Raw genomic sequence first — 16,075 nt, 5'->3', positions numbered from 1 at the left:
TGGGAGACGAGGAGGAAGGGAAGCGAAGCTACCTAACAAATGACTGCTGAGGGATGTTTCACATCCCTGCTGCTGACGCTCTCACCCAGGACAGCTGTGTCACTGCCTCATTCAACCCTGGCACAAGGACTGACTTCAAGGGAGAAGAAACCAAAGCAAAAAGTTTCTGGACGGTTCATGGAAGGTTTCCAGCAATGAAACAAAGTCCAGGCTCTGTGGAAATTATCCAGAGCCTAAAGCTTTATTTTAGCTTCTTTTGTACGAGTTGGATAGTCCTGTACTTTGGCACATGGTCTTTTCTCTCCTATCGTACAATCAAACGAAAACAATCCCCAGAGCACACATGTAACGATCAATAAGGGAGGAGATAACACCAGGACTAGATATAAACTATGAGACATGGAAGACATTTAAGGGCATTGTATTCTCTCACTATTTTTAATGAACATTTTCCATTGCTTTCCCTACAAAAAAAGTTAAAAACAACTGGTGTGTGTTGCACAGAATATCCATCACCCACAGCGGTTTCTCAGGTGTAGAACAAGGAACACCACACACAGTAAAGCTGTCCTAAGAGACTGGCAGAGAGACCCAGTGGATGCCGGTCCTATGTGACAGCCAGAGTTACACCTTCTGATAACTGTGTTTTTCAAAGCTGAGAAGAGTATTTTAAGGTGGTTGCTCAAGACAGAACAGTCTGAAGAACAGGTTTCTCTGTATATTAGGTACATGATCTCTCCTAAAAAACCTCACACATTCCACGGTGAGATGATGGAAGTCAGCACAAATCTGTGCTACAGCTTTTTTTTTTTTTTTGTATCTCCTCCCATATCGCTCAGACACGGTTCATCACCTGAGACAATGGAGCAATGAAATCAGCGTACTTTCACATTGAGAAGAAAAGGGTGCCTGGCAACTTACTCTATCTGCTTGTTGACCCTGCTCCAGAGCCATTTGCTGGGGGGATTCAGCAACGCTGCCAAGCACAGACAGGTTGGTGGGATTCATGCTCTGAGCAGCAGCAGGCAAGAGCACAGTTACCTAAAATTATAGGCACTCATTTTAGCACTGCATCATTTCCATCAGTCACTTATATATGGGCAGTGCCCTGCATGCAAAGCTCCCTGAATCTTGCACTAGGTCAAAAACTGCAGCATTTTAATGATGTTTATAGTAGGGATGATGGATTTGCACAAAGCCTGAAAATCCAGGGACAAAGAGAAAAGCGTCAAAACTCAACAAAGGCTTTGCAGCTTTTGGGTTTCTTATGTCCCACTCCTGGCTTTAAATTAAGGTGCCATCCAGCCTGGAATTCCAACTGACTAAAACCAAATGTGATGAGCTCTTTGGCTCTTGGTAAAACCACTGAGTCAAGGTCTTTGTTTTTCTCTTCCATCTCCATCTTATTTTTCCAGAGAAAAGGAAAAAGGAAGACAGTAAATTTGAAGAAGCATCTTCTCCTGATTTTGCCTGTATTTTATCTTCTCAAGCAAACCAAGACCCATTACAAAACAAAATGGTGTATAGACCTTGTTGGAAGTTCAAGCACTCCGAAGTGAGAGGATTCCAACAATTATTTATTACATTATTCAGTCACACCATACTTTTTTGGTTGTTTTTGTGCTCATTTATATATGAAGTAAGAAATTCTTGCATACTGCTCACATACTTACATACTGCTCCCATCCAGTGATAAAAACAAATCAGAATTAAGATCCTAAGAATCACCTCTCCTGTCATTTGTGTCTTGCTTATCTATACAGCCATTTGTGCCATTATCCTGAATGACTTTTCATCCTTCTCTATGGCTGACATTACGTGGCTACTAGTTTGTGTCTCTGACTTTTAAACAGCTTTTACACAAGAGTCCTGTCCCTCTACAGAGTGTTTAATAAATATCATTAAAACTGAGAACAGTGAAGTATGCCAACAGTAAAGGAACAGACAAGAAAATTCATAACATAAGCAGACAGTTTTAGAACTTCAAATCTAGATGCTAAAATATATTAGAAGTAATTTATGAAACTGCTCAAAAATCTACAAAAAAAAAAAAAAAAGACTTCAGGGAAGCATGTGAAAGTGAACAGGAAACCTCCAGGACGACAGCTGACCCTGACTGTCTGCTATTGACATTTTTTATGCCAAGTGGCAATAGAAAAGTCATCATTACTCAATAGCACACCTCCAGGTCTGCCAGCAATGAGAAGTTCATACAAGCTTATGTCTATTTGTACCACATATTAGCATTTCTTTCTACTAATCACCCTTAAAACATCTCTACTTTCATTTCCATGTCACCTCCAGACACTGCAAGTAATATAAGCACAAAAAAGCACCCAAAAAACCCACCACCTTTCAATTTTTTTTTTAAAGTAATTTTTTTTCAGAGACAAGGGGGGCTTTAATTGTTGTTTTAAGCTTTGTCATTAGTTCAGGGATGTCCTGCATGAAATGCTGATGTAAAAACACCTGCAAGGGCAGTAACTGCCATGAGACCACTCTGCTGGGGCTGCTGTCACGGTGTTGGAAGGGAGGACAGGCTGAGGACACACGGACAAGTATTTATGCCCTTGATACTCAACACATTATAGCAACAGCTCACATCCTCTGCTGTCAGAATGCCATTTGCACTGCACATAAGTATTCTGTCCTTCCAATTTGATCATATATTTACTGATAAAGCTTGTTGAATAAGCTTTGAGACAATCAGCTAGCATTTTTGGCTTCCTTAGAAGAGTAGAATGATGTGGCAAAAAAATCCAAAACAACACCTTCAAATATGTTGAGAGAACAGGAAGAAAACAGCTAACACCTTTATTGAGTCATTCAGTTTCCTGCTTGTGCCTCAGTTTAGGAGGTTTCCTTTTTGCAAGAAGAAACTTGATTTTCAATGCACATTCAACCCTTTACTCTGCCCCAAGACTGCCAATAAGTACACATTTTAATGACAGCATTAGTAATATGGTAATGATTCAGACCTAACACTTTGATTCACACATGTCATTAAGGAGTCAACAAGCAGTAATAATTTTAAGTCTCTACGAAAAGAGTAGAATTTGAAATTGAAATCTAGAACTGCAAATACCTACACCTGACTACCACAATGCAGTCTCCAAAGGTAATAGTAAAAAATAACAAAATTCTCATATCCATAATGAATGAAAAAAGAAAAGTCATCAAAACCTTTGTATCATCAAAACTTTACAAGCAAAGCCTCCAGTTTTGTTCTGCTCCCAGTCCACTTCATACTGGCATGCACATCAGCCAGAACACCTGGGATGCCCTGGTAAGGTAAGGTAATTGAATTTCTTCAGGTTTCATGGTTACTTTCCTGTGAAGTTTCTGGTAGATCTGAAACTTGAATCAAGACCAACTTCTGTTCCTTGAAAACCTTTTATGAACATTTAGGCTTTTGGATCAGAATCTGTATGAGGACAACCACAAACCCAGTCTTTCCAGAATGACATTAAAATAAAGTCAGCTGCATCAGACTGTCGACTTATTTAAAGCAACACTGTTGAAATATTTTTTCATGACATCTGGGGCAGTAAATTTGTATTTTTGCTGAATGTGAATTAAAACTTAAATTCAAATTCTCTTATCTTTTCATTGACATTCATGCACAAAGAAGTCAAGATAATAGCAGCTTGTTAACATGCACTTTTTGCTCATGATCACTCAGATGACAGTCAATGACTGAAGACTGCCGTTCGACAAATCCAGAGGGAGAGCTCATTATGCTCTATCACCACAACAATGTCCCTATACCTTCTGTACCAGTTTCCTTACAGTTCCAGTGCCAAAGAAAATGATGTCTTTCTTACCTGCTGTGTAGTGGCATCCTGTTGGACGTAAGCCACTTGGGACGGATCTGTAAACAGAGTCTAGACAAAGTGAAAAAGGCTTATCAAATTGGCCTTGGGGTTGTTTACTCCCACCTCACACAAATATCACCCTGACACCAAGAAATGATCCATGTAAGAATAACTCCTTTGCTAGTTTTTAACACAGCAGATTAATTCATCTTAACCATGTGAATCTACATACACAGAAATTAAACTGAAATTGGGTACTGAAATACCAGAGCTTGCAGCAGTCTGGCACCAATAAAATAAAGAATATATATAAGAAGATATAAGAAGAATTCTCTTGTTGCTTTTTGATGATTTCATCCCAATTGCATGGCAGTGCCTTATCACTACAGTCCATTTTTAATTTAGACAAAGTGATAATATTCAAAGAGTTCCGGAGTCACCTGGTCAGTAACTTACTGGGAGACATCCTCTCACAATATCTCATCCTCTCAAAACATCCCACCATGTAAGAATTGTTTTTATATAATAGCTAAGGACTGCACAAGAGAAAGGCCACGCCACACGAGGCTATGCCAGCACTGCTGGTGTCAAGTGCATGCACTTCGTAGCACTACTAGTCTATTCTGTCAAAGAACATAAAAGGCTCTTGATAAAGCATGTCTATTTGTGTTTTTGTTTTGTTTTGTTTTAATCTGTCCACACAGAGGTAGAGATGCACACTATATTAACTCCATATAAATGCATGCTGTCAGAGGGGAAAAAAAGCTCTTTGGTATTTAAACTAATTATGAAGAAAAAAGCCTAGGCCTATGCAATCAACAACTTCTCTGAAGAAAAACTACAAAATTAGATTGAATACACAGATCCTCTGCAAAAAGGCAAGGCTGTTATTGTTGCAATCAATTATTAAAACTGCACTATGCAAAACAAGGACTCTTCTTCCAGAAGACACACAGATCTCTCAGCTTTTTACTGAGCACTGCAGAGGCAGAATTTCTGAAGAGATTATCAGTGTTTTGGAAAACACCTTTGATTTAATTACCATCTCGTCCATCTTTAGTGAAATAACAAGCATTTCATAATTCATAGCCTCAACATCCTTTGATTACCACATTTGCACATCAGACTGAAGCGAACAGCATGAAGTCCCTGTTCAGCAACAGGCAGATAAAAGCATTAAGAATAACTGCCTGCTATTTTCCAGTCTTATCACTTGGCTGGGAATTGGCTTTAATCTCAAGATCGCTTCATTTTCTAGGTGCCAGAATGGGGCATGCTCAGAACCACACATGCCTGCGTAGCTTCCACAGGATGGATGTAAACTAGCGTGTGCTCCGAGGTGTCCACGGAGGTGTAGGAGGTGCCATCCGCCGTGTAGACCACCTGCTGCGAGGGACGGTCCTGCTCATCGCTGTACACAATCTGTGCCACTGTCCCCCCTTCGGGGACAAAGTGCACCTGAAAGAAAAACAGATCCTGTACTGAAACTTCTGCAGAGATACACCTATGGAAACAATACAAAACACATCAGCAACAGCAGCACCTTGGGAGGTGTAGAGAACCTTCTGCCCCAAACACCTAACCAATTGTTTTGCAAACAATGAAAATCTCACTATATAATGCAAACTTCTCATCTAAATGATGCTAGCAAAATAGAAACCTGGACATAAAAACTACCAGTGGTTTCTGTTTCTACTCTGCATTTTAACTCAAGACCCAACAGGTATAAAGGATGCCTTCTAATACTTAGTTCTTGAATAATCCTTTGAAAATTTGTAAAAGTTCAGATTTGAACTGGTGTTATGTGTAAGATTCATTGGTACATACCTTGTTTCCGTTTATTTTCAGTTTGCTTTCTAGATTTATGATAATTACTTCATTCAGCTAACTCTGTAGTTGGAAGAATTTTTTTCTGCTTGACAAATGGCTAGCAGTATCTATTAACTTTGATTGCTGCTTCAAGTAATACGATTGCACCTATCAAGAGGCAGCAATAACATGTGTTTGATGGCTTCTTTGTAGCGTGTACACACAGTATCAGTAGAAAATTCAACTGTTTAAACAGAGAAACATATAACTGAATGCATTAAGCAGTGATTCCAAAGGCTATGAGAACAAGTTACTCCAGGGCAGTTGTTTAAATCCAAATAAATTGATTTTGATTGACCATTATGACCAAAAATGATGATCAGTGGCCTACCTTAACCAAGGTAGAATACCTAATTCCAGTGGTAATAGGAATACCCATCTTTTGACACCTTTTGTGCACTAAAAACCAGTTCTAGTGCATGTGAAAAAAAAGCAGTTACCAGGAAACCTAGCTTTAGTATCCATATCCACAACTGTATGTATAAAATGAGGGCACATTTACATATTTTATTTACTTTGTTTCACCTTTTAGCTTACGTTTCAGAAGACAGCTGGTACCTCCCAGGGGGTGCTAAGCACTGATTTCATACAATAAATCCTTATGCAAACACTACAGTAAGGATGCACACAGCATTTCACATTTGGAGAGCACTCTGCAAATACTAATCAAACCTTTTAGCTGCCATGTGCAAACAACAGCATGGTTATCCCCACCTTATAGATAATGGAACACAGGTTACTAAAAGCATTTTTTCTTTGCGAATTTCAAAGCTGGAAATTACCAAGGAAGACAGGATGTCTTGGCTTGGAGCTCAGCTGACATGCAGCACCCTCTGCATAACATATTCAGAAGAATAAATCAAATTACAGTCTTCTAGAAACTCTCAGCTGCATTGTCTCAGAGACAGAGGGACTAACTGCATACATCATAATCTGACTGCATTAGTCAGTGAAAATTAACATTTCTCCCTTCCCCACTACCCAGATGTCTGACTGGAAAAAATTACTCATGTTACTTTCCTGAAGGTCCACCCACAGTTCCAACTGATTTCACTGATGCCAACAAAACGGGCTGCCACAGACCACAGATTTTGTTAATATTCATTAATCTGAATACCCTTTCACTTTCCCATGTGGGTATATAGACGTATACGTGTATATTTATTTTTGGACATTGAACCTTGTATAGCTACTGGCTGGTTTCATTCAGCTCGTTTCAGATGTCTGCGTATTCACTGCTGCAGCTTGTGCAGCTCACTTTCTGAAGCTTTAATCTGGAATCATCACAGACGTGTTTGTATTTCTTCTCAAACACAGACTGAGTTTCCAGACCATAAAAACAGCCGAATTGGAACGCCTGCTTGCTAAGCCACCGCACCAAACCGAATTCAGTGTAAGCAGAAACCAAGAGCTCTGGAAGGCACTAGTCACCTGAGCAGTATTCTGCTCCTGCTCAGCAGAGTCAGGCCACACCTGAGGACTTTCCTCTTTTGAGTCCATCTCCTCCCTGCCGTGGTGCTCCATGGTGAGAAGTATCTACTGGAGGAATGTCTGGCTGAGTAGATTCATCTCTTCTCCATGTTTCTCCTTCCAGAAGACGAGGGGATCTTCAGTGACATGGCTATAAGGAAAGGAGATGGAGACGTTAAAGCAAGAGTGTAACAGTCGGTTCTCATTGTAATGGAAGGGGGCTATGCGGTTATCATCAGCTCCTGCACTACAGGAACATACTGCCAGAGTACAGCGGGGTCAGCTTTACGAGCACGTGGATTCAAATTTTCCATTCTCAATATGCCATATACTATTTTCCACATCCTATTAAGGAGGAAGCAAACCAACCGTTGCCACAGTTGCACTGAAAGATATCTCCTGAATCCCTCCTGCACTTCCTCAGCCACCAGCAGCCCACAGGCACACGGCCCTTCTGGCACACGCAGGCCCAGAAATCCATACGTGGTGCAGAGCAGTGGCCTTAAGCTCCTAACAAGAAACCAATACCTTCAGAGATGCACTGCTGGTTTCCCAGTTCATCTGAAAGAGGCTTTCATCAAGAACCAAGCGGCTTCACACTTACGGATAGCTTTCACCTTGCACAGAAGTGCAGTGCCAGTTGGTATTCAGGCAGTGTTACAACAGACAACTTCCAGAAAAAGAACAATGGAACTTAAACTCTAAGTGATGTAAGCCTGAAGATCCTGACAAATTGCTTCCAAGCTAGGTTTTATTCACCTCTTGCAATTTTATTGGGGCCTCTCAATCTGCCATTGGGAATCTCAGAAGGGTAATTTACAGCTCTGGTGGTTCGTTTAGCCGGTGGTTCAGCACCTTCCCAGCTCTTCCTCTCTAATGTCGTATTAAATCACAGGCCCAGGAATTAGCATGAAGCTGAGCCTGTTCCATTTTTCAGCTAGTCCAATTAACTTTATTTTATACTCAGTGCCTCACTGGGCTGATCCCGTGCCAGTACCCTGTCTGCGCGCCACGAAGAAAGCAGAAGGCTCCTTGCTGACGCTTTCATTCATTTGCATTTTAAATGCAAATTATTTTAGTCATAATTTATTCCCATAAATGCTAGCAGTTGGCTTGTCATTGACAAGCTAAAAAAAGGTAAGGAAAAAAGCAGCAGGCATTTTCTGCCTTCTGCTGATTTCACCAGCAACGAGTGGGCTCTGTGGACCCGAGCACTGCCTGCACCACACCACGGGCCTCGGCCAGAACCCATAAATTAACAGTACAGAAATGTCTCAGGCTAACATCGCTGAACAGAAAGGGGATCACAAAAATCACGTTACTTCCGCATACACAAAGGGAAACTTTTGGAAAGGCATTTCTGAGATATTTCTGGGCATTGCTAGAGCCTAACATGTGCTGTCTCATGCTGAGCAGCACCCAACGCGCTACAGGCTGATCGGGCTTCTTACTAGGCTCCGTATTTCTCAACACAAGGCATCCAGAAAAGCACTGAAAAGGAAGAAAACACATGTACCTGCTGGCTACACTTTAGCTAGGGGATCCCATTAATATGAGAAAGTGAACTGGAACAATGACTGGGACAGAGAAACGCCCAGCCTTGCTCTCTGAGCACTGAACTGGGTCATTTACAAATAAATATTATTTTTGTATTCTAGCTCCCATAAGCTCTGCTGCATTAAGACGTATTATCCATCCCTACACAGTACCTTTCATCCAGCAATCTCAAAGCCGCGCTGTTAAGGATTAATTCAGGGATTTCCTCCTATCTAATCCTATCACTTTCACCCAACTCCGTCGCTCACTCCACCGCGTCCAGGTGATCACACAACTGCGGGGATAAACGTGCAGCATTTATGGCCGTAACACAATCTAACAACCATTTTGCATAAAATTAAATGCCTGTCCTGACAATTTTGTTTGGCTTTGTTCGTCCCAAATACCTCTTTTTTTCTTGTCTGTCATGAGATACCACGAGCCAACTCAGGTTAATTGCACTAGCACTATCCAGTAGGTTAATCAATTAAGCAATACCTAATTGCTCAGAACAATTAAAAAACGCTAGGCTTCAAGGTTTTGCTGTTGTTGTTTTGGTTTTCATATATAATTATCTTGTTAGCAAGAATGCAATTAAATTAAGCAGTGATTAAGAGAAAGGTATGGCTACGGCTAATCCCGTATGGTGCAACAAGTAGCAGGATTTTTGGCTGCCGTCCCCACAAGCAGACACTGGAGGTCTGTAAGATGCTGACTCACTCCTGCAGACTCCTTCAGGCACAAATAACTTACAACTTGAGCAGAAAGGAGACTCAAGGTTTCAGACAGGTCTTTCACAGACAAAATTGGACACGAAGATTCAGATCTATGAAAAATAGTACCAAAAAGTTGGAAAAGAAGGCCGAAGACAGTATTTTCAAGTCTTGCAATGGTTCTAAGGGTTAACATCTCAAGGAAAATCTCAGTCTCAGGAGGGAAAAAAAAAGCAAGGTGGAGGCACTTCAGTGGCTCAGTGCTACAGCTTCTATAAATGGTTCTGTTACATTATCCCCGTTCTTCACAGAAATAAAATATATATATACTGCTCAGCCCTGCCACGTGTAGCAATACCAACCAGATGATATCAGCTGCGGAATTTGCTGATGCCTTCAGCTTCTGTACTATAAAGCCTGGCCTCTGGTACACGTTCCTACAGGAGACTGGATCTCTGAATTCTTATCATTTCTGCTAGCATCACCAAAGCAGGCAGAAGGACACGTTTCCCTGGAAGCCTGGATCTGCTGAGTAAGAAGGCAGCGCAAGAGCGGCCAGACTTCCAGAGAGGTCCCCAGGAAAGGCAGTGGAGAGGGCACGAGGCAGGAGCAAGATGTGAAATTTGGCTGGTCCGAGTCAGTGAAATGAGATCTGAAGCTGAGGTTAAGGCATTGAGAAACAGTCAAGCTGGAAAAACATTAATTATTTCCCTGGTCTCCCTGCACAGGGAAGCAACAGGTGTCCAGCTCAGCACAGGTACCCACGGTATGTATTTTTTTTTCCCAAATTAGCTGCAGAAGAATCAGGATGAGCATGTTGGGCTACGTGGTGTCTACACTAATCTTGTTAGCGATATCAGACTGGGAGATGTGTGTAAGGAAACATTCTCTCAAAGGGTCTAGCTCAAAGCTTTGTTAGTTTTTTTATTATTAATATTTTTTTAGCAAAAATAAGCATGAAACTTAGGGCATAAGTATGGTGCTTGGAGAACAACCACCCTGCACACTGCCCACAGCTGTCCCACCCCAACACGTAGCTGCAACCCGACAAGCAGCGCGCACGTGAGCAGGAAGCGATGCCAACAGCAGGATGCTGAACCATTTACAGGGAGCGTGAAGACAGCATTTTCTTCCCCAAAATAGCAGGCATGCCTCACCCAGTCCGGACACAAGCTGAAATGTTAGCGGGTATAAATATAAGCCCGTATCTCTCCAGGGCGTCAGAGCAGCAAGGCGGCAAGCTGCAGCGTCAGCGTGGTAAGATATAACCCACACAGCTCCCAGCCCTTCCGGAGAAAGGCGCATCCAAATGCCGATGTTACCTCGCACGTGCCCACATTGTGGGGCCCACCCTGGCACCAAGCGTCCGCTCCCATGGGAGATAAGCCCAGCCAGAGGTCAGTCTGTCTGTCTGTCTGTCTGTCGGGGCTCTGTTACGGTGCTCAATCTGAGGTAGCACCCATGGGTGCAGCCCTCGAGCTCCTGGGACGTGCCCGTGTTTTTCGGGGGCAGAAGCGTGCCCAGAGGTCGGAAGGGACACTTGCAGGCCTGCTTCTCCCTCAGGCTTCTCAGCACAGGCACCGGGCGCCGACCACAGCTGCAGAGCGCCCGGTTCGGGGCTGGTATCATTGGCAGACACGTGGGGCAGGACGGGTGCTGTCCTGCCTGTGCACCGAAAACATCCAGCTGCCTGCCTCATCCGGTGAGCACAACTAAACCAAGAGCCTCTTCAGGGCAGAACAGGTTCATTGCTGTACGCAACCTACATTTACCTTCCTTTCATAATACCCTCTGGGGACCTGCCGCTGGCAAAGACCTACGGCCTTGGCCTTCCTCTTGGGTTCCTGCCTTTTCCATCCAATCCCCAATGTCGCAGGCGGTGATGCCCCTCCTCTGCAGCTCCTGTTGCATGGAAAACTCCTGTGTGTCGTCGTCTGAGCAGGTCATCTTTTGGAAATCTCCCTTGAAAACTCCTTTTGACCGCCACAACACACTCCAACCCCTCTCCTGTTCCTGCAGCACGTTGTTTTATCTGAGGCTGTGTTATTCAGCCGGCAGCTCTCCCCATTCCCTGCATTCGGCTCTGGAGGATGAGAAACTGCTGCTTGGGGGCAAAACCTCATTCCCCATCCTACACCGAAGTCCTTGTTAGCCTTGCTGTCCTCAGCAGGAGACACCCATGCCCTCAGCCACCTCCCAGAGGGTGGGAGTGCTGCTGAGAACCCTTCCTAACCCCTGAGAGCAGCCCAGCATCCAACCACATCACCCTGGTGGTGCTCTGGGACCCCTGCCAGGCCGGGAACGGGAAGGAGAGAGGTGCTTTAAGACCCCAGAAAACAGCAGGCACCAGTCTTCTGTACTTGGCACGCAAGAATTTTTGATGGAAATCAAATGCAGTGAAATCACACAGGGCTTCAAAGGGAAGCTCAGTTCTGAAACTCAGAGAAAGGCATCACCAACAGCACCTGTTTTCCTTGCATCCCTGCTGTTAGGGAAGGACGCTTTCTCTCAACAATGGGACTCTACGAGAAGACACACAGACAAAAGCATGGGGGCTGCGTCTGCAGCGACCTCTCCAAGTCCAATTAAGAATATTCTGCCGAGAAAGCACCCGAGCCAGTGGCTGCCAAACATCCCTTCTCTGAGGTGACAAGAATGGGGGAATATTAAAGCCGGGCAAGGGGAAAAGTCCGCTTCCCTTCTCAGGGAGCCATAAAGCCACTGCAGTATCTCAAATGAGAATCCACTTTACAATAATGGCGCATAAAACAGCTAATGTGATTTACTCCCTAGTGTAAAAGAGGCTTGCATATAGATCGGGGTTCCCTGCAGCAATAACAGCAGCGACTATTAGCTTAATCCTTTAAGTACGGAGCTCACTGACCACTCTTCTTCACTGTTAACCATATGCAAGGACAGCAAGATTGTTACGAAAGGGGTTTTATGGCTGTGGGTCTTCCTCCAGCTTTTAATATGAAAATGATTTACGATGCTCAAAAGGAACATCACATGTGTCTGCAAAAGCTATATCCCACACTTAAGTTAATTACCCCAGCCTGCCTAGAAGGCAGAGTTGGTGCATTTCCTGAGATCCCTTGGCAAGAAGATGCTTTCATTGCAGCAGGAGGGCTGGGAAGCACGCTGGGTTTCTAACCTCATTGACTACTGAGTCACGACTGCTGTCTCTTCCTCTGCATCCTCATTCATCAAAAGCACATATTGTTTCAAGGAACTCTGGCTCCCGTGCATTTTGGCTGACGGTTAATAATCAGGTAATATACGAGCACAATATTTATGTTTTACTGGTGAGTTAGAAATGGAAATCACACACCAGGCTGGGGCAGCCGAGATTATTTATTGCCACAAAAGGAAAAATGGCTTCAATTTATTTAGTCATATAATAAATACAAGAACTCAGCCAAACACAAACTCACTCTTTACTCAAATTGTGCATAATGAGTCGATCTACCCATATCCTTGCATCACATCCATCATCACAGCAACAGTGCAAGAGGCCTCTTGGATCTCCAAGGCCAGCCCTCTGCTATGGCGTGCAACAGAAAGGACATTGCCCGAGTGCCAAAATAGCAACAGCACTTGGCAAAAGCATGACAGCGTGGTGCAACCATGCTGTTCTCTCAGTGCATCATGTAAGTAGCCAAAAGTCTAACTGCTTACACCGCAAAACCCAGGAGATAACCACCCAGTGCAGGTGAACCCCGGGAGGTATTGACATCCTACAGGGGGGCTCCACGGACTGGGCTGGAGAGGCAGTTCCCTCTTTCTGTGCATGCTAATTCTTGAATTAACCAAGTGTTTCTCACTGTATCTGTCCTCCGCCTTCTGTGTAGGACAAGAGACAAGTTTATTAGATTTATCCAGATACACGTGATGCTCTTCGTCGCTACCTCTCCTCCCTTTTGCTCCACCACCAGATACCCACTCCAATAACCGATGTCTTCCTCCCATACTCGGCTTCCCAAATGTGTTACCGCGTTCTTCACGTCACCTTCTTTCAAACGTTTTGTATTCTGAAGTCCCTACAGCATCACCGTCTGCTACCGCCACACACCACTATTCTCAGGCTTCAGCTGCTTGAGGCAGTGACCCCGTTCACTTAATTGATTTGGCTGACTAATGATGGAAAAAGAAATATGGTAAGGGCCCAAAAGAGGGAAGACACCTACTCCAGAATAACATAAGCAAAAAAAAGAAAATCAAAGGTCTGTATCGAGATGTGTCCTACGCAGCTGCAAATGCAACTCTGAAGGAGACACTCTCAGGGTTCAGGAGAAGACAACAAAACCATACCACCCCCACAGTGCTCGGTTTCACTCCAGTTTCCTTTCACCTCCTATTCCTCCTCCTGCTCAGGCACCTTCCCAAAACTACCTCCACTTCAAGGTGGAGTTTGTTCCCCTTCCTGCTAACTGCTCATGCTTTTTCCCTCCCACCTCTCTGTATTAAATCACTGTTGTGCTTCAAGCTCTCAAAAGACAGAGCTACCACTTCTCTGAACATTAAAAAAAAAAGGCAAAAAACTTGCCTGTTTCAGAATAGCTGCTTGTCTGAAGTACAAGAGACCCCAGAGGGCGAGTCAGGCTATCTGTGCATTAAAACAGGTGGATGCTTAACACACAAAGCCAGTTAAGGGCTCTAATACAACCTCTATTTCTCTGTTCTACTAACATGAAAATAAAAGTGGCAAATAGACCTGATCTCATGTTTAAGCCAAAACAAAATTCACAATACTGAAACAGCCTCCATAATTAGCTACACTTATAAGTCAATTAAAATTCAGTTTACACAGCTGGCAGCAGCTGCAGGTGGTCAAAAAACACACTCCAAAGTAGCTGCGAACAACAGAGCAAACAGTAAGGGTGCCAGGTGAGAGCAAGCTCCTCACACCAAGCTCTCTCAAAGAGCAAGCGGTCAATTCTTCCCACCAGATATTAACAGTTACATCTAAATTTCTTCCTCTAACCAAGGAAATAAAGCTGTCTTCATTTGAAGCACTGAGGATAGAAGCATGCATGCCGCAAAGTGCCAAAAAGCATCACAGTTCAGGAGACAAGCTCTCCATTTCAGGACTGGCTGAGAAACACACCTTCTTACTTTTTATCCCCACTAAACATGAAGGTGTTAGCTTGAGATTGTCAATTGCTATTTCCACCAAAGACTCAAATAACCCTCTTGTAAAAGCAGTTGATGATTCACAAGCATTTCATCTTTTAACTTAACCAATAAAATTCAATAATTGAAAAAAAAAAGTGACAGAAGAAAGCAAGCGTTCCATCCAGGCTCCATCCCCATTAAAACTCCGAAAGAGAAACGTTAATAAGCATTTCACAGGGACACCCAGCCTCGAGCTTGTTCATTCCCCAAAAGAACCACGAATACATCCCCTGCGTGCCAGGAATGTCAGGGCAGTTACCAAAAAGCGCATCCCAAAAACTGACTGCTTGTTTCACCCTGGGGGCTGTGAAGCTCAGTAGCCTAAAACAGAGGTTTTTCAACTTTGGAAAGACCACTTCAAGGATCTGTCACAAGCAGCTGAGAGGTAACAGATTACCCACATAGCTTTAACTGTCTCGTACAGGAAAACTGACCCTTTATGGGACCAGCTGGCCCTTTAGGGTTGCCAGGCCTGCGAGGCAGAGGACCAGGCTCTCCTTTTTCCATTCCAAGCGAGAAATTTAACGAGCTGCCACTGCTTCAACACCACAGTGCCACAGATGTGAGAGTAAGAGGACCAAAGAAATAAAAGTCAGACAGGCACACGTTGTATCTGTATCACAGGTGTATTTAGAAGAGGCCAAGACCAGTACAGAGCTCAGTATTGGCACAGAAGCGCCAGACTTCACAGCCCCACGCCCAGACGCGTGGCTGGGCTCCTTCCTTCGAGCCCGCGAAGCTCCGGGGCCCTCAGGCAGCCGAAGGGGCACCAGGCCCAACCCGCCACGGCCCCAAGCCCTCCCCAGGGTCCCCACTCCCCGCAGGCCCCGGGCCGCGCCCCCCCCCGGCCCCTGAGCCCCTCACAAGCCTGACTGGGGACGCCCCCCCACCGTCTCCCCCTTATATAACCTCCGCGTCCCCACCGGCAGCCAATCCGGGGAGGGGGCGCAACGCCCCCCTCCTCCCACTAAGCCAATGAGAAACGGGGGCGCGAGGCACGCGGCCAATCAGGAGGAGCAGGCGGCCCCCCACACGCGGCGCCGCTCCCCAGTACGGGCAGGCAGCGCTGCCCGCCCCCCCCTCTCCCCCCGCGAGGGGGAAAACGCGAGGCGCCGGCAGCCCCCTGTGAGGGCGCCCAACGGCCGGTCGGCCCCAACCACTGAGGCACGGAGGGGGGGGAAGGGGGCTGCCAGAGAAGGCCGCGCTGCGTTGCGGAGGGGAGGGGAGCCGGCCTAACCACGGGGCGAGGGAGGCGAGCCGCCCGCCGTCACGGAGGGCTGAGGCGCCCACAGTGCTGGGGGGGAACAAGATGGCTCCAGCATACACCCCCCGCCCCCCCCCGCTACTGAGGTGCCGGGGTCCGGACCGTACCATCGGGGGAGGGGGGGGGGGACAGGGGTGGGGGCAGCCCCTTCTCCCTCCGGCCGGGCCGGGTGGGGGATCCCGGCTGGGGCGGGGAGGGGGGGGAGCGGACCGTACCTCTCCTGCGGGGGGGTG

At 45.2% G+C, this 16,075-nt stretch overlaps 1 protein-coding gene across 9 annotated transcripts in view; it reads right to left on the bottom strand.

Annotated features, from left to right (window-relative positions):
* PRDM10 (PR/SET domain 10) overlaps positions 1-16,075 on the bottom strand; it is a 44,164-nt gene that overhangs the window by 27,665 nt on the left and 424 nt on the right. For 4 of the 9 annotated variants that reach the window (XM_035345910.1, XM_035345911.1, XM_035345907.1 and 1 more), the window contains exons 2-5: positions 7,116-7,305; positions 5,109-5,273; positions 3,825-3,884; positions 922-1,041 (exon numbers count right to left, since the gene is read on the bottom strand). In XM_035345910.1, coding sequence (XP_035201801.1) covers positions 922-1,041; positions 3,825-3,884; positions 5,109-5,273; positions 7,116-7,208 — 438 coding nt within the window. In that variant the 5' untranslated portion in view covers positions 7,209-7,305. Of the gene's footprint in view, positions 1-921; positions 1,042-3,824; positions 3,885-5,108; positions 5,274-7,115; positions 7,306-7,550; positions 10,217-16,075 lie in introns of those variants that run through there. The other 5 variants (XM_035345914.1, XM_035345915.1, XM_035345908.1 and 2 more) reach the window with 4 other exon arrangements.

Source organism: Oxyura jamaicensis, chromosome 24 (assembly GCF_011077185.1).
Source record: "Oxyura jamaicensis isolate SHBP4307 breed ruddy duck chromosome 24, BPBGC_Ojam_1.0, whole genome shotgun sequence".
Classification (NCBI taxonomy): domain Eukaryota; kingdom Metazoa; phylum Chordata; class Aves; order Anseriformes; family Anatidae; genus Oxyura; species Oxyura jamaicensis.
This window is presented reverse-complemented; position numbering and strand designations above follow the sequence as displayed.